Below are 18,984 nucleotides of genomic sequence, written 5' to 3' on the forward strand. Positions count from 1 at the left end.
TTATATATTACAACTTTCTTTATATTTTTTCATCTGTATGATTGAAATAATTTTAACTGTCATGTGTTTCCTTCCTTTGTCCTTGAAATATTTAGAGTTATTCTGATCAGCTTTTAAATATGCAAATATCTTCAAATATATCCTGGTTATTTATATCTAATTGTTTGAAAATCTTCAGATCAGGCTTTAAACTTGTGGGCTGGAGAAGACCACACCATGTCAAATTTGTTGATATAAACATTTATAGACAATATTTTTTTCTTTTACTAAAAATAATTTTTTCATATAATATATCCTGATTATGGTTTATCCTCACTGTGTTCCTTTTATTCTAGGACCCCATGTAAACCCTGTGTAGGCTGCCACAGCCTCTGTGAGTTCAGTGGTGTGTCAGTCCTGTTGTGTTTAGCAGGCCTTATCCTGTTTGTGCTCTTCATCTCCACTGGTTTTTACATTCTGTATGCCTTCTCTTACTCAGGGCTCCTGAGCCCTGAGAGGAGGAACTTGATGGAGACATCTCATTTAGGACTAAACATTCTGCATATTATCTCTCTTGACTTTGGTCTCTGTATTTGTTCCCATCTGCTGCAATATGCTTCAGTCTCTAATCTGTCTTGCAGGCAGGATACAATTGACGCTGAAGGGTTGGTAGCTGACTTGGGGTTTATGTTCCTTATTTGGTAACATGTAGAGAGAGGTCTGGTACTAAGAACACTAGCCCCAGGGGTGAAGTTTTTAGGTAGGCACTAGTTTGCCTTCTCTATGTTCAATGAGTTTTGTATAGTTGTTGGTTCAGCAATGGGGCCTGACTGTCAGCTGAGATGAGCCAAATATAGTCTTGCCAACAACTTGGTTTATTTGGGGAGTTCATATGGATACTTTTTGGCTCACAAATCAATTAGATGTAACCTAATCCTGGTACTGGAAGCTTCATTTCGATACCAAAAAGTCCAGGTGCAGCTCTGTCTCCCTGTTATTTGGTGATTTCATTTAGATCACCTTCATATATCGTACTTGAGGATGTTTCTACTGTATTAGGTTTCCATACTACTACTCAAATGGTCCTTAATTTTATCTACCTCTCCCTTCTTTCATCCCACTCCCCAGCTGGTGAGTTTGGTACCTTTTTGAGATATGGGCAAATAGAAGAAATTCAGGTTATTTAAGGACATGTTCAAGATGGGCAAGGCAGGTAGAGATGACAGATCCTGTCTCTGTGATCACTTGATATCGGAGTGAGAAAAATTCACTTTCCACTGTGATTGTGCACCTCCATGGTCAAGTTGACAGGATTTAGAGTCATCATGGAAACAAATCTCTGGACATTTATGTGAGGAATTTTATAAAGTTTACCTAAGATGGATAATGCCATTCTGAAAGTCCCAACATTCCGTTGGCTATTGTCTTGAAATGAATGGTAAGGGAAAAGGAGTTGAGCAGCCACCTTCATTGCTCTCTGATTCTTGCCTTTGAATGTGATGATATTTGCTACCTCAAGCCCCTACAGTCATGCCTTTCCTACTATAATGGACGGTGACTGCAAACTATCAGATTAAGAAGCGTAAGTACATTTTCTGGGATTTAATAAAGTTTTTAAAGCAATGAGTACACTAGGTAGGTTCAAAAACAAAAGAGAAACAAAGTTAAAACTATAAAATTAGAATCTATACAAATCAAATTCTGTAGAGAACAAAAACTGAGAAAAATATTACTAGCGAACTTGGGAATAACAGCAACTATTTTAACATGTGCAGCTGATACCCTGGTGGGAGAGAAGACAGACTAAGACAAAGCTGAGGAATTATCCACAAAACATCCCTCAAATTTGCTGTAAAAAAAAAAGCCTCACAACCCATAAATCCAAGAATCACATGACCCTTAAGAAAATGCTGAAAACAATACAACAAAGAGAAAAAACTTAGGTCTACCAAGCAGGAGATAAAAACCCATGCATTTTGCATCATAAAGAGAAGTTGAAATGCAAAACTGTCAGTATTTGTCTCAAAATATGCATGTAAGAATGCAGTGGAGAGACATCTCAAAGCGCCAACAGACCAAAATGTCACCTCTTGTATGACCAACCAACTGTAGACTTCCTAGAAGCTAAATGTTACCAGATGGTGTCCTGCTGAGCCTTAACTGTCAACTTACCACAGCTGAGAGTCCTCTGAGAGGAAAGCCCTGCTTCAGAGGTTGTCTCAGGATGATTAGTAGACATGTCTTCGGGGGTTATCTTGATTATTATTTGATTCAGGATGGCTCAGGCTATAGAAACCTATGGGTTAATATAAAGCATGATTTTGTATAACTTCTAATCCCTTTAATACTTCCTTGACTTTTGAAACAAACAGCAAGAGAAAAACCTGGAATGATGTTTATAGCCAGGTGAGGTGACTGGCAGCAAGAGAAAACTGTCTGAACCCCTGTTTTACATGTGGCTGTGCTCTTTCTGCCACTTCATATGACCTTCCGCCCCATTCTTACTCAATACTTGTGCTCAAATTCCATCTAGATATATTACTTATATTGTATTCAAGCCAATTCTTCATGTTTAATTTTAACTTAATCATCTTCTTAAGAATCCTGTGGCCAAAAATAGTCACAATCTTAGACACTGAAGTTAGAATTTCAACTTAAGAATGGAGGGGAACAAATCAGTCTATAATAATTCTAAGTAGATTTTGTCTTTCCTTTATATTATTGTGTATGTGTGTTTTAGAGAGAGAGCAAAAGAGAGAAAGAGATAGGGTACATGCTGACCACATGATGTAATATTCACCTACATACTCAGATCCTTCTGATAACATTTAAGTTCTGCCCATTTTAAGGTTTGGCTAAATGCCAATTTTAGTTTTTTCTTCTCAACTGTATTGGACTTGTAGCATACAACTCCTCTACTTTATTTCAGTTTGCTCTTTTAAAGATTTCCTGTGAGATTTCTTAGTAGATCAGTCTGAAGATTAAGGCTAATTTTATCAACATCTTTACTAACTACCCTTTGCAAATAAGGGGACACTTAGGAACATGACCCAAAACCATGAAGCACAGGTCTTTCCGTTCTGGTTTGTGGTTTGGGGAGTTCTCCACAGCACTCTCCCAACGTTGAGAAGTGTTCGACCTAGTGATCTCTTGAAGTCTTTTGACTAAATTTATGTGGTTGAAAATGACCAGATGATTTTTCAGCCAGGTATTCGAGATTTCTATTTTCCAGAACTTTGGAGCTTCTTGCTGTATATCTATCTCTTCTTTATTCTATTACAACTCTTATAACTGCTTTGTCCTCCGTAAACTCTATTTTTTTTTTGTCTTTTTAACTCAGTGAGACTTTGAGGTTTTGCACAGTGTTTTTTTGTTACAGATTTTTGTTGGGCAATAAGCAATGATAAACCTAGGCTTAGTTTGTTTCTTTATTTTTTTCCCCAAGATCGTAGTTATGTGTTCAGTTTCTGAAACACTTACTTCACACATTTTAGGATATTTGAGAAATTTAAAGTATTTGAGAATTTTACACACATATCAAATATATTTGATTACATCTGCCTCCTATTCTTCCTAAGTCCTCTCACATCCAACTTCCCTTCTCCTCACTATTTCACATCCCCTTAAAACAGCAACACTGGGTCCCGTGTGTGCTGTCCTCACCCACACTTGTGTGAGGCTTTACTGGAATGTAACTGATCTATCAGGGACCAGACCCTTAATGAAAGCTGTCTGTCCATCTCCAGCATCCGTCAGCTGTCAATACCTCCTCAGTTCAGGGTAGCAGTTCTTGAACCCCACCTCCATGCTGCAATGTTGACTTGCCTGTTCTTGAGTAGGTCTTGTGCAGACAGATACAGCCACCGTGAACTCAAGAATGCAGTAGTCCTTTTTATTCAGAAGAGTTTTACCCAAGTTCTCCCTGTACTTTGGCTCTTAAAATCTTCCATTCTTCCATCATGGGCCCTGAACCTTAAAAAGAGGGTGTGCGGTATAGATGCCCCATTTGTGAGAAAGACCCCCATAGACATCAATTCTCTTCACTTTGCCAGTTATAAGTTTCTATTTTAACTACCAACCATTGCACCATCTCCTGCTGAGTTCTGGGACCTGAACTAAGTTATGAGTATAAAGATATGAATTGAGTGGGCAGATTAGCACTATGTTCGTTTAGCAGGTAATAGTTTTGAGTTCATCCGTAGAGCCTATGAACTGCCCTGCCTTGGTTTCTTACCTAGATTTATAGTACTAGGCATGGATTCCTCCCTTGAAGGGAGCCTTAAACCTAATCAGAGAGCAGTTGATTACACATTTTTTTTTTGCCATTATTGCAACTGTGGTCATATCTTGCCACACTAACTCTTATTATAGCTCTCAGTGTTTACAGCTGGGTAAGACTGTGGATAATTTAGCTCCAACAGTGTTCGTAGTGTCTTTTTGAACAATGAAAACTATCTGTCTCAGGGAAGGTTTGCAACATTTAGCACTGAGCTTTTTATTTGTCAGCCTGTGGATTCCTGCAGCAACATGATCCCCAATGTACTGTAAGTATTGTATAAACTTCACATTTATATAAATGCTCACATATATATATGTATATATACATATATATACATATATATATATATATGAAGTTTATACAATAGCAGGTTTGTCATAATGGTAGGGTTGGAGATCAAAATTAGGGTGTCCCATATGCTAGGCAACAGCACTAACCCTGAGATGTACCTATAGCCCTTTCTTTAGTTCTTTAATGGAAGAGGATGTCTGCATTTTACCATCATTGCTACAAGAAAACGGTCTGTTTTAATGTTTCTTAATTTAATTTTCAAAGTGAAAAGTCTGAATATAACTGTTTTCTGTATTTGTATATTTTAATAAATTTTGGTCTTTGTCTTTTGTTCTCCATTATACTGGGGTGATGAGGGCTTTCTGCGTTTGTCTCAGTTGGGACAGGTAATTTTAAACATTTGATATCCCAGAAGGAAGCCAGTGTGCATCAATAAACTTTGGAGGGAGATCACATTGAATGTTTAATTCTTGGAATTTATTTCTTCTATTTGTTACAGCTGCATGGTTTTGATTATTGTAGGAAGTTTTATGTTAGAGGATAATAAAACCCATTAGTCATTTTTCATGGATATAGCAGTATATATATATTCCCCTCAGGTCGATAAAAAATGCTGCTTTCCAACTGGTAGTGATTTTCAGTCTCTTTTTTTTTTTTTAACTACAACACACGCAACTCCATGTGAACAGTTGAGAACAGCATTTATAAAATGCCAATTAAACAGTTGTCACCTGTCCACTCTTTCTCTAGTGTGGGCACCACTGGCCTGTGGTGAGATCATCAGATGTATGCATAATTTCCACCAGCCAATTTATGCTCACAGTTACATTGTTCTGAATTCAGCCATGAATGTCATAATTGGAAAGTTATTTTAAAATGCAAAGCAACATGAAATTAATTTTTCCAATACCTTAAACCCATGTTCATGCAGCTCAGTGCTTGTCATGTTCTGTCCAGTTCTGCACCTGATTACCCACTTCTTCTCTTTCCAGGAAAACAGTTGGAGTTTTCTGCTGTGGACCAAGTTCGATTTCCAAAACACTGCATAATATAAGTAACCGGAGCAACTCATATGGGACAAGATTTGAATATAACAAAGAATCCTTCAGCTGAAGCCCGAGGGAACTAATCTCTTGAGGACTACAAAGAAGGAACAGTGCAATTTCTAAGACTTGGAAACTTAGCTGAATCAAACAACTGTGCTACGCCAAAGAATATCAAGGTTTTGTTATTTATGATTATTTAAAATGAGATTGCAAACAATGTTGCAAAATGACATGTTTAATCTGCGAGCCAAAGAGGCCCTGAAGAATATCTGATGTGGTGATTCACATTTTGATGGGCAAATTAAAAAGAATGCTGTTAGATGCACACTATTGATTTTTATGGGAAATTCAAGAACTCTCTTGTGAGGAGCTGAACTCACATACTCTGAAGCTGATAGCCGCAGTCCTCCTTAAATTGTTTTTGGTTGAGCAGATTCAAGATTGAACAAAATTAAAAATTCATTGAAACTAAACTCCATTTTCTCCGTTTTGCGTGAAGTGGAGTAGCTTTCATTTGGGAAGGATCCTGGCAGACCCTTGGGGTTGGAAGCGGCAGCGCAAAACTTTGTATCGATCGATACGGGTACTTCCTGTCAACTGATAATTTTCTCTGCTCCCTCTGTTGTCTCCCTGTGTTGTTTGCACTGCTCCGGCTCCCAACCATCTGCCCATGGAGATACAGGATCTGCTTTCTTGTTTTTGCACCTTATCCTCTACTAGGGAAATCTGCATTCCCTCCGCAGGCCTTCCACACAATGATTTAATTGATCTATTCTATCACCAATGTGTTCAATGTAGTGCTTTTGCATAGTAAGGAAAACTGGGAAAGGTAGCCTCCTAAAGTGCTTTGCTTAGTTGATGCTTAGACACCAAAGAGCAAATCGTAGACACCAAAGAGCAAATCTTGCGGGGAACACTGAAGCACAAGATCTCTCTCCCTTGTCTCACTTTGCTTTCAGATAGAGATATTGAACTTACATTCCTGCAGTGCGACCCTCACTTTGCTTCCTAGAAAAGTGGGACTATTTCACTATTTATTCAAATTTAAGTTAAGAATCACTAATATTATTTTTGCACTGTTTAGTATCATGGTGAGTTATTAAATTTAAATTTCCTGTTCTTGTGATCCAATCAGTTTATGGTCTCTCATTATTTAGTATTCTTTAATCAGAAAAAAATCTACTTTATGAACTTAATAATTAAGATATTTGTACAGTTTAATTTGGTACATAGCTATTAATGCTACAAGTGTAATATATTGCTGTAATCAGTTTCTTGCCTTATTTTTGGTAGTCTTTTGTATGTGACATAACAATGGTAAGTAATGTTATTATTTGATTTTGGTATGATTCACCACTAACAAACAAGTATACTAAAACAGCTAGCATCAAATGACCACATGTGTATTTACTACACATATTTTTTTCTTTCCTTGAAACACTTTCTTAACACTTCTATGGGCAATGTGCAATGCTCATGTAAACTGAGCTCTGAAGACATATAGAGAGAGAAACACGCACACACACACACACACACACACACACACACATATATATAATCATTATATCTTGGTAATGCTCAGACACAGATCAGAAAGAACTCATAAAACAAATGAGTTTATCCAGACTTGATATACAATAATGAATCCTTATTAATCATAACATTCATGTGATTCTATGAATTCATCAGATTTCAATAATTCAGATCAAACATTTTGAAGAGAACAATGATACTTCAGAGCTTATCTGCGATGATGGATGGACCTTCTTTCCTGATCTAAATTCCAGTGCTTGTTCAAGCACCTATAAGTTAAAAATAGTTTTATTTTAGCAGGAATATAATTAAAGCTTTATCACACATATAGAAGACAGTTTTGTTTGTCTTGACAAATTCTATGGTGGCGCTTATTGTCATGTATACTTTAAATCCCCAATTTTAATGGCAATAAATATGAAATTGAAATGGTGTCCATGAATCTCTTTTATAACAAATATGTCTGCAATTTGGTATGATAACCTTAAGAATTTGGATTCTGTAACTATAAATGTCATAGTCTAGTCATATAACTGTGGGTTAAGATTTTTCATTTGGGCTCAGTTAATATTTGTAGAACTGTTTTTTTTTAATTTGCTTTGAAACATTGTCTTGCATAGAAAAATTGTCCTCAAGTTTAAACAATTAAAAAATTGTTTAAGGCCAAAGTTATCCTTAAACTTCTTTTTCTCCTTTCTCTTCTTCCCAAGTGTAGAATTACAAGCATTACTGCTATACAAAAATACAAATTATTTTAGATACGATATCTATGTGAGAACATAATGTAAATCATGCTATGATATATAATATATTGAACATAATATGGGGCCACAAACATCCTCAAATGGCAAGATCATATATTAAAGAATCTCTAGAGAACATGATTTCTGCTGTGGGTCGTTCTCCTTACACATTCCCTTTATTTTTGAAGAAATTATCAATAATTTATAGATTTATACTAACAAGTTTTCTTTGTGGATGGAGAGAATGCTCTTTATATGCTGCTAAGTAAATAATTCAGTGATGCTTTGTATCAGGTTTTAATTTTGCATCTCATTTAGGTGAAGGGAAGAGGCTGTCGTTTTACATATAACTAAGACCAAAAGCTTAGATTCATATACATACATATATATGCCTTTATACATATGTGTGTGTACCACATGTGTGACTTTTGTTTGTGAAATCAGCAGGAGACATCAGATTCCATGTATGTATGCATGCATGAGTATAAACATATACCACACCCACAGAGAGAGAGAGAGGAAGTTATACCCATACACATGTTTGAGGCTTAGTTCTCTTTTCAAGGTTAATTTCTGGTTAGAAAGAAACAGTGCACAATTCCTCATTTGTTGCATCAAAATATCAGTTGAGTAATTGTGACAATATAAGCACTCTTAAAAGGCATGTTGAACAATCCACATGCTACAATGTTTGCTGCATAACTATGTGATTATGACTTACCCAATCAGTTATTCCTTAGAACACTTATCAAAAAAGTAATAAATTTTATTTACAGGACATTGTTGGAAGCTTACTTAGAGATAAAAGGTGATATTGTCATCAGTAGATAGTACAATTACACTGATGCTAAATAATCTTCATCTTATTAAAATATTCTTGTATTTAACATGGTATTTTATTCTTAGATAATATCATACATGCATACAATTACCACATTTATCCTGTTTTCCTCTCCCTACGTCCTCCTGGGTCTACCTCCTACCTTCTATTCCTCACTCCCAACTTCATATCTTCTGTTTTCATCCACTGAGTTCACCGTGTGCTACTGTTGTATGGTACTGTTACTGAAGAGACTTTAACAAAAATGTCTGCTCACCCCGGATATAGAGTTCAAGTTGGTGAACCAATTAGTATTACTGGAGTTTCTCACAGGAATTTGAGTGAGGGGTTACTTACAGGAACACAAACCAAAAACTCACCCAACACAGATAACAGTTCCTTGTATCTGTAACCTGGAAATCCAGATCTAGCTGCAAAACTTATTGTTAGTTTGACAGTAGGAAGGGTGCCTTTGGCAGTCATCTCAGTTGGTCTGAGCATCTCTTAGGAAGCTCTGCATCTTTCAGATGTTTTTGCTTCTATGAGCATCTTTTAGTCAAGTAGTTTGACTCAGAGTTTTGTCCCTCAGCAGTCTTTTACAGTTTATATATGCTCGGGAATAGAGGAACCTAGTAAATCTGGTCTGCTTTACTGACTCCCGGAAGCTTTGTGCTGCTTGCTTCCTGATCTTAATGAGATTTAATGTGCGAAGGAATATTTAGCCACCCTTTATAATATTCTGAGCTTAGGATCTTTCCTCCAGGAAGAAATGCTTTATCTCAGAGGAAATTGCTACACAACAGCCACCCATATGGACACGAGTGGAGCCACCCACTGAAGAATGGCTTATCTATTAGGGACCACACTTATAAAGAGAAATGACCCAACCTCCTCTAGAAGCCATAAACTGTCCATAGTTAATCATCTAGGGGTGGGAGCTCATGGGTTCCTTCTACCTTCATGATAGAATGTTGAGCGGCATGATCTTGTGCAGATTTTGTATAAGCAACTGTACCTGCCTGTTTATGAGAACATCATTCCTGTCCTGTCCATAAGACTGTTTTGTCACCATCCTCCCCTAACTTCTGTGTCTTAAGTATTTCCATTTCCTCATCCACAATGTTTCCTTCACTTTTGGGGAAAGAGTCGTGAGATTGATGATGGTCCATTGATAGCTGAACACTCCACAGATAATGTGACCAATATGTAAAAGCATTTGCCACGGAAGCCTGATGATCTGAGCTCTGTATGCAGAACCCATACAGACACACATCCCAGAACTCCTCCATCAGGAAGGCAGGCACATACAGGAGTCTTCCCAGAAACACGTAGGATAGTTAACCTGAAGTATGTAGCACAAAAGAAAGGATAAAAAGGACTGTCTCATCAGGGTAGGAGGAGAGAACTGATTCCCAAAAAGTTTTCCTCTGACCTCCACAAGTACAGCATAGCCAATCTCTCTCCTCTCCCTTTCAAATAATAAATATAATTATTGCTATTTATGATAAAGTTTCCTTTTCTTATGATAGCTATGATATTTCCACATTCAGTTATGATGTAGTAATATAAAATGCTGAAGTTAGAACTCTTGTTTTGTACTTAAACTGATGCCCAAAGAGAGATTGTGACATATTTTAAGATATCCTTTTATAGAATTCAGTTTTTAGAAATATGCTGACAGGCTCTTTCCACTTTGCTAGGAAATATACATTCAATTGAATATCTAGCCCTGTTATCTTGAATCTCTTTATAAATACCCTATTTCGTCTGGGGTGGAAGAAGACATGAGGAAGATCACGTTGTCTGTCATTGGCAACTAACTATGCTGAATGGTAAGGTTCTCTAAAGCTTAATGTTGAAAATGCAAAATAAGATTTCTAGGAAACCTTAATATTAAAACTTTAGTTGTAAATGTAGACTCATAGTTGCAAGACATAATTTAGTCAACTTTCTGGTCTCCAAGAGACAATTTGATATGAAAACACATGATTATTATCCTATCTTTGTGCCACCATAACTTGCTACTTGGCCCCAGAGTCAGCCTTTGTAAACTAGTGAGAAAAGAAACAAATGAAATAAAACATTGTGATAAAACACATTCTTTTATTTCAATCACATCACAGGACAGTGGGAATCATTGTTGCTTTAGATCTAAATTATTCTCCCACTGCCCCCAATTCTACCTCATTGTGTATTATTTTCAATGAATAAAATTTGAAAACTCTGAGAAACTAGGTTTCCTAAAGGCAAATATAAGAATTCTAACAGATTGGAAAGAAGAGTCAATTAAGGAATAAAATGTTGCATCTTTTTGAGTTCTGCATGAGTTAAATATTGGAATAGATACTGTCATTTAAATTCAAAATACTAATTTGTATGCTTAGAGATTGGTCATTTCTATTAGAATAGTGTTTGAAACTTGTACAACCACCCTGGAAATTAGTATGATGGTTTCTCAGAAAATTAGGAATCAACCTACTTAAGGACCCAGCAATACCACTCTTGTGCATATATCCAAAGGATGCTCAATCATACTATAAGGACATTTGTTCAACTATGTTCATAGCAACATTATTTCTATTAGCCAGAACCTGGAAACAACCTAGATGCCACTGAACCAAAGAATGGATAAAAAAAATTGGTACATTTACACAATGGAGTACTACTCAGTGGTTAAAAAAACAATGACATCTTGAAATTTGCATGCAAATAGATGGAACTAGAGAAAACTAGAGGTAATCCAGACCCAGAAAGATGAACCTAGTTATGTAATCACTTCTAAATGGATACTAGTTGTAAATCAAAGGATAATGAGCCTATAGTCCATGACTTTAGAGACGCTAAGTAACAAGATGAACCCCATGAAAAACATACATAGATCCACCTGGTAAGGGGAAATAGACAAGATCGCCTGACAAAATTGGGAACCTGGGAGTGGGAGAAGGGAGGGCAGAAGCAGAAGAGGAGGGAAGAAGGAAAGAGTTGAGGAGAACTTGAGGAAACAGGATAGTTGACATGGAGGAAGGACAGAGAGCAAGGAAAGAGATATTTTGATTGAGTCCGTTATAGGGCAAGCAAGAAATCTGACACTAGAGAAATTCCAAGGAAGCAACAAGGATGACTCCAGCTAAGACCCTAAGCAATAGAGGAGAGGGGACCCAATCTTGACTTGCCCTGTAGTCAGACTGATGAATATCTTGAATGCCACTATAGAACCTTCATCCAGCAACTGATGAACACAGACAAAGGGAGGAAACCACCGATCACAGAAGAGAAAAAGGACAGAAAGTAAGGTGAGTGACCATCACTAGAGAAACTGGGTGAATGGTTTATTAAAAAATGTTATGGAGTTGGTAAGCAAATTTCATGTTCATCTATTACCATGGGGTCTACAGGGAAGGTAGGTCAAGAATTTAGACAAACTTCTAAATTTTTGTTTATCCACAATGAAGGAGCTTTGCACGTTGCTTTGACCATGGTTTACAGTGAATATGTGTTTTTATGGCTGAAGGTAAGAAGCATATTTGAATGAAAATAAAATGCTGCACACTTATGCAATGATAATTTCCAAACTTCATAGTAGCATAGTGGTTAGCTCCAAGTTGAAGAAAACATTCAAAACTTTAGGTGTGTACCGTGTCATTTAATGCTGTAACAGCTCTAGAAAGCAAGTGAAGGATCGCAAAACGATTTAATCTCCCTCTATTACAAATTAATTTAGTATTCTGTGTGGAAAATCACATGGAATTCTAGCAGAATACAGAATTTTGTTTTGGCTGATTTCTGATCTTGAACTCTTTATATTCCAAGACTTTAGTTTTATTTATTTGAGGTGTTTATTTTGTTATGGTCAGTTCTAATATTTGTTTCATCAAAAGTATAATATTAAATATCAATGAAATTTTAGAAAGTGAAACCTAAGAATATTTTCTTCCAAGAAAAGAACAATGATCTCTAATGTGCTCATTTTGAAAGGCAGATAAAGTTTTCTGTTTGATCATCCATCGTGAGCTCCAGCTTACCCAGAGGCGGCAACATTGCCCAGCTCCTTGCTCTGACTGCAGCTTCCACCACTCTCCTGTTATGCAAATGAGGGATAAAACAGTAACTCCCAGGTTGGTCTGGCCTTTTGAGTAGGTGGGAAATGAGACATTTGCACCAGTTTGCCTGATACCTTCTGAAAATTGATTTAACCCATCGGTAAGTTGAAGACAAGAATTTTCTCTATAAATAATTCTATTTTTTTGCTTTATGCTGACTATGAATTTCACAATAATCTGTAATTTACAGTTATCTGAATGAGTAAACATGCTTTAGTACTCATGAATATCGTGACCATTAGGTCTTAAAATATACCTCATATTGTACACAAAGTTAGAATGAAATGACTCCTTTGTTTAAGAATGAATGTTTAAGAATGTTAAGAATGAAGAGACTCTATATTATTAATGTTCCTAAATAAAAGTATTTACATTACAGGATTATGCTTTGTTTCTCGTTTAAAAGCTACTCCTGTGTCAAATCAGAATTGGCTGTGTTTCAATGTGCAGAACATTTTAATAGTAACGACCAGGTTGTAGGGTTTAAGCAGGTTATTTTTTTATGTGATACTGAATTCTTTTTTTAAATAAATTTTTATATGTGGCAATCTTTCAAGACATTTAATTTCGAAGAACCTGCTTCCCTGAAATGATGCCTTGCTCCTTCTTTTCACAAGGCTGTCACACACCCTGTAATGAGCATTTCAGTAGGTCAAGTTCAAATGCATTTAGAAGACGAACTCATCAGTCATGTGCATCCATTCTCCATCCATATTACATGATTGTGTCACAAGGTGGGCAAACGTACATGCATTAATAGCATTAGTGTTGTAAAATCGCCCAGTAAGACAAAAAACAGAAGATAATTGGGGGAAAATGTCTTTAGGGCGTATATGTACAAATCAAGGAGCTTTTGATGCAAATCTAAGTACTGAAGATTAAAAGTGTCTTGAAATGCTTCATTCTATTCACATTGATTACTAAAACTTCAACATATAAAAAACATGTAGGAAGTTAGTGTCATCAGGCTTTCTTTAGTGCAGTAAAACTAGTTAGAATTTCTTAAGTTGCCTGTGTGTTTCTATTTGGCAGGGGCCATGTTTACAGCTTTCTGTGGAGTGTGTGATCATCAGGAAGGTGGGAATGGGCACCACGGAAGTGGAACACATCACAAGTGGTATTTGAAGAATGTACTTTACTTAGAACAATGACTAATTATGTTACTTGCAATCATCTGGACAAAACAATGTCTAAAATTAAAAATTCTGCTTATTTTGATGAAGTTTAGTTACAAATACACAAATAAATTCAGATTTCAAGATGCTTACATCCCAGTGTGTCTTAGGTTTCTTTACTATGGTATTAATAGCTAACTCATTGTGTTATTTCAAATGACACATTTACACATTAGAGTACTACTCAGTGGTAAATACAATGACATCTTGAATTTTGCATGCAAATGGGTGGAATTAGAAAACACTATGCTGAGTGAGGTAACTCAGACCCAAAAAGGTGAATATGGTATGTACTCACTCATAAGTGAATACTAGTTATAAACAAAAGATCTTGAGCCTATAGTTCATGATCCTAGAGAAGCTAAGTGGTAAGATAAACCCAAAGAAAAACATTTATATACCCACTAGCTCAGGCCATCTGTTTCTGTGGGTATCTGTATCATGGTCTTGTCTGCGTTGCTCATATTATCAGTCTTCTTTCTCTTCAGCTGTACTCTAGGAGCTTGGACCAGAGCTTAGCTGTGTATCTCTGCCTCTATTTCCATCAGTGGCTGAATGAAGGTTCTATGCAATAACAATTAAGAAAGTCATTAATATGGTGACAGGGGAAGGGAAGTTAAGGCATCCTCTCCACTATTTCTTAGGGTCTTAGCTGGGGTCATCCTTCTGGGTTTCTGAGAATTTACCTAGTGCCAGGTTTCTCTGTAGATTCATAAGGCCTCCTCATTCAATAAATCTCTTTTCTTACTAGCCTTCTCTGTCCTTCCCCCATCTCGACCATCCCTTTCCCTCAAGTTCTCCTTGGCCCTCCACTTCTCCCTTTCCCCTCACCTTCTCCCCTTCTGCCCCGCCCCCACGCTTAAAATTTTCTCAGGAAATTTTATCTATTCTCCTTTCCAGGTGATCCATGTATGTCTCTCTTATGTTCTTGTTATCTAGCTTCTCTGGAGTCATGGACTATAGGATGGTTATCCTTTGCTTTATGTCTAATACCCATTTATTAGTGAATACGTACTGTGTTTGTCTTTCTGGGTCTGGGTTACCTCACTCTGGATGTTTTTTTTCTAGTTCCATCCATTTACTTGCAAATTTCAAGATATCATTGCTTTTTGCTGCTGAGTAGTACTCCGTTGTATAAATGTACCACATTTTCTTTATCCATTCTTCATTTGAGGGGAATCTTAATTGTTTCCAAGTAATGGCTATTATAAATAATGCTACTACTGTGAACACAGTTGAGCAAATATCCTTGTGGTATAAGTGTGCATCTTTTTAGTATATGTCTTAGAGTGCTATTGATAGATCTTGAGGTAGATTGGTTCCTAATTTTCTGAAAAGCTGTCATCCTAATTTCCAATGTGGCTGTACAAGTTTGTGCTCCAACCAGGAATGGAGGAGTGTTCCTCTTACTCGACACCATTTCCAGCAAAAGCTATCATTGGTGTTTTTGATCTTAGCCATTCTGACTGGTATAAGACAGTATCTTAGAGCCATTTTAATTGACATTTCCATGATGGCTAAGAATGGAGCAATTCCTTAAGTGTCTTTCAGTCATTTGAGATTCTTCTGTTGAGAATTCTCTGTTTAGATGTGCTCCCATTTTTAATTGGATTATTTGGTATTTTGATGTCTAGTTTCATGAGTATTTTAGATATTTTGGAGATCAGTCCTCTCTATGATGTGGGGTTAATGAAGATCTTTTCCCATTCACTTGGTTTCCATTTTGTCTTATTGACTGTATTCACTTACAGAAGCTTCTCAATTTTAAGAAGTCCCATTTATTTATTGTTGCTCACAGTGTCTGTGCTACTGGTGTTATATTTAGGAAGTGGTCTCTTGTGCAAATGTGTTCAAGGCTACTTCCCACTTTCTTTTCTATGAGGTTTAATGTGGCTGAATTTATGCTGTCTTTGACCCATGTGGACTTGAGCTTTGTGCATGAGGATAGATGTGGATCTATTTGCATTCCTTTACATGTTGACAGCCAGTTTTGTCACCACCATTTATTGAAGATGTTTTCTTTTTTCCATTGTATGATTTGAACTTCTTTGTCAAAAAAAAAAATCAAGTGTTCATCAGTATGTGGTTTAATATCAAACTTTGATTCATTTTCATTGGTCTACCTGTATGCTTTTATGCCAATACAATACCAAGCTGTTTTCATTACTGTTGTTCTATAATCTTGAAGTCAAAGATGGTGATATTTCTGGAAGTTCCTTTATTGTACAGGATTTGTTTGGGGGGTGCTATTCTGGTTTTTGTTGTTGTTGTTTTTTCAAAGGAAGTTGAGTATTGTTCTTTCAAGTTCTGTGAAGAATTGTGTTGGGATTTTGATGGATTGCATTGAATTTATAGATTGCTTTCACTAAGATTGTATTTTATTATGGTGATCTTACCTATCCAAGAGCATAGGAGATCTATCATTTTCTAATATCTTCTTCAGTTTCTTTCTTCAAAGGCTTAAAGTTCTTGCCATACATGTTTTTCATTTCTTTAGTCAGTTTTACCTTAAGATATTTTATGTTATTTGTGTCTATTTTAAAGGGTTATGTTTCTCTAATTTCTTTCTCAGCCCTTTTATCATTTGCACATTGGAAGGATACTGAATTTTTTTTGAGTTGGCCTTGAATCCTGCCACATTATTTAAGTTGTTTATCATCTTTAAGAGTTCCTTGGTAGAATTTTTTGGGTCACTTATGCATACTATCATATCATCTGCAAAGAGTGAATATTTGACTCCTTCCTTTTCAATTCATAACCCCTTGATATTCTTTTGTTGTCTTATTGCTCTAGCTAGGACTTTGGGTATATATTGAATAGATATGGAGAGAGTGAACAGCCTTATCTTGTTCCTGATTTTAGTGGAATTGCTTTGAGTTTATCTCCATGTAATTTGATGTTGACTGTCAGCTTGATGTGTATTACTTTTAATATGTTTTAATATGTTCTTGTATCCCTGATCTCTCCAAGACTTTTTATCATGAAGGGGTGTTGGATTTTGTGGTAGGCTTTTTCAGTATCTAATAAGATGATCATATGTTTTTCTTTTTCTTTCACTTTATTTATAGGGTGAATTAGATTGACAGATTTTCATGTGTTGAACCATCCCTGTATCTCTGAAATGAAGCCAACTTGATCAAGATGTGTTCTTTGATTCTATTTGCCAGTATTTCATTGAGTATTTTTGCATCATGTATTTCTGAGTATGTTTATGTGGGAGACTGGTATGTAATTCTTTCTTATTTGAATATTTGCGTGGTTCAGATATGAGGGTAACTCTAGTCTCACAAAGACTTTTTGGTAATTTCCTTCTGTTTATATTTTGTGGATTAATTTGAGGAATATAAGTATTAGCTGTTTTTTTTTGAAGTTCTGTGAGAATTCTGGACTGAAACCACCCTACCCGGAGCTTTTTTTTTTTCTTTTTTTTTGTAATTTTATTAAATTATAAAAAGTTTCCATTTACGCCCCTCCTCCCAACGCCCTCCCACTCCCCCCCTCCCTCTCCTCCTCCCTCTTCGTCCCCAAGGGCAGTCAGGGTCTCCTGCCCTGTGGGAAGTCCAAGTTCCTCCCCCCTCCCTCCAGGTCCAGGAAGGTGAGCATCCAAACAGACTGGATCCCAAAAATCCAGTATATGCAGAGGAAACCAGTCCCAGTGTCATTGTCAATGGCTTCTCAGAAAGACTGCAGGCCAGCCACATTCAGAAAATCCGGCCACATTCAGAGAATCTGGTTGGATCACATGCTCATTCAGTCACGGTCCATCTGGCCATGGTAAACTCTCATTAGATCCGACGCTTGTATCAGTGGGTGATAGTATCCCTCGCAGTCCTTCGTCATTTTCTTCCTCCTTCTGCTCCTCATTTGGATCTTGGGGGGCTCAGTTCGGTGCTCCAACGCGGGCCTCCATCTGTATCGCCATCCAACGCCAGATGAAGGATCTATGGTGATAAGCAAAATATTCATCAGTATGGTCACGGGCTAAGGCCGGTTCAGGCACCCCCTCCTCTGTCCAGAGAACAATCTGGGGATCTCTCCTTGGACCTGGGATCCCATATATAATCAAGTTTCCTGTAAACTCTAAAATGACTCCCTTAGTTGAAATATATTCTTCCCTGATCCCACATTCATCCTTCCTCCCTTCCCCCCATCTCGGTCAACCGAGCTTTCTCCATTCCTCCCCTACTCCTTTCTCTCTAACCCTCTCCCCTTCCAACAACCCTCCCACCCCACCCCCCCAAGCACCCAAGGTTACCTGGGACTCTTGACTATTTCCTACCTCCTGGCGGAGAGCTAAATAATCTTCGTCAGGTTCGTCTTCTTATTTAGCTTCTCTAGGATCACGAATAATAGGCTCAAAGACCTTAAATTATGGTTAGAATCCACTTATGAGTGAATACATACCGTGTTCCTCTTTTTGGGTCTGGCTTACCTCACTCAGTAAAGCGTTTTCTATGTCCATCCATTTGCATGCAAAATTCAAGATGTCATTATTTTTTACCGCTGAGTAAAACTCTAATGTGTATATGTTCCACACCTTTTTTAACCATTCTTCTACTGAGGGGCACCTAGGCTGTTTCCAGGTTCTGGCTATTACAAATAGTGCTGCTATGAACATAGTTGAACAAACACTTTTGTAGTATGTTTGGGAATCTCTAGGGTATATTCCCAAGAGAGGAATTGCTGGGTCCTGAGGGAGGTTGACTCCCAGTTTCCTGAGAAACCGCCACACTGATTTCCAAAGTGGCTGCACAAGTTTGCATTCCCACCAACAATGGATGAGTGTTCCCCTCATTCCACATCCTCTCCAGCATAGGCTATCATTGGTGTTTTTAACTTTAGCTATTCTGACAGGTGTAAGATGGTATCTCAAAGTGGTTTTGATTTGCATTTCCCTGATCACTAAGGAGGTTGAGCATGACCTTAAGTGTCTTCTGGCCATTCGAAGTTCATCTGTTGTGAATTCTCTGTTCAGATCAGTACCCCATTTTTTAATTGGGTTAATTAGAGTTTTAGTG

At 37.1% G+C, this 18,984-nt stretch overlaps 1 protein-coding gene across 1 annotated transcript in view; it reads left to right on the forward strand.

Annotated features, from left to right (window-relative positions):
* Positions 1-7,796, forward strand: part of Nox4 (NADPH oxidase 4) — a 111,480-nt gene extending 103,684 nt beyond the window's left edge. The window contains exon 18 of the mRNA XM_048435224.3: positions 5,542-7,796. Coding sequence (XP_048291181.3) covers positions 5,542-5,662 — 121 coding nt within the window. The 3' untranslated portion in view covers positions 5,663-7,796. The remainder of the gene's footprint in view (positions 1-5,541) is intronic.
* Positions 7,797-18,984: the final 11,188 nt, after the last annotated feature.

Source organism: Myodes glareolus, chromosome 24, assembly GCF_982192425.1.
Source record: "Myodes glareolus chromosome 24, mMyoGla1.1, whole genome shotgun sequence".
NCBI classification, from domain to species: domain Eukaryota; kingdom Metazoa; phylum Chordata; class Mammalia; order Rodentia; family Cricetidae; genus Myodes; species Myodes glareolus.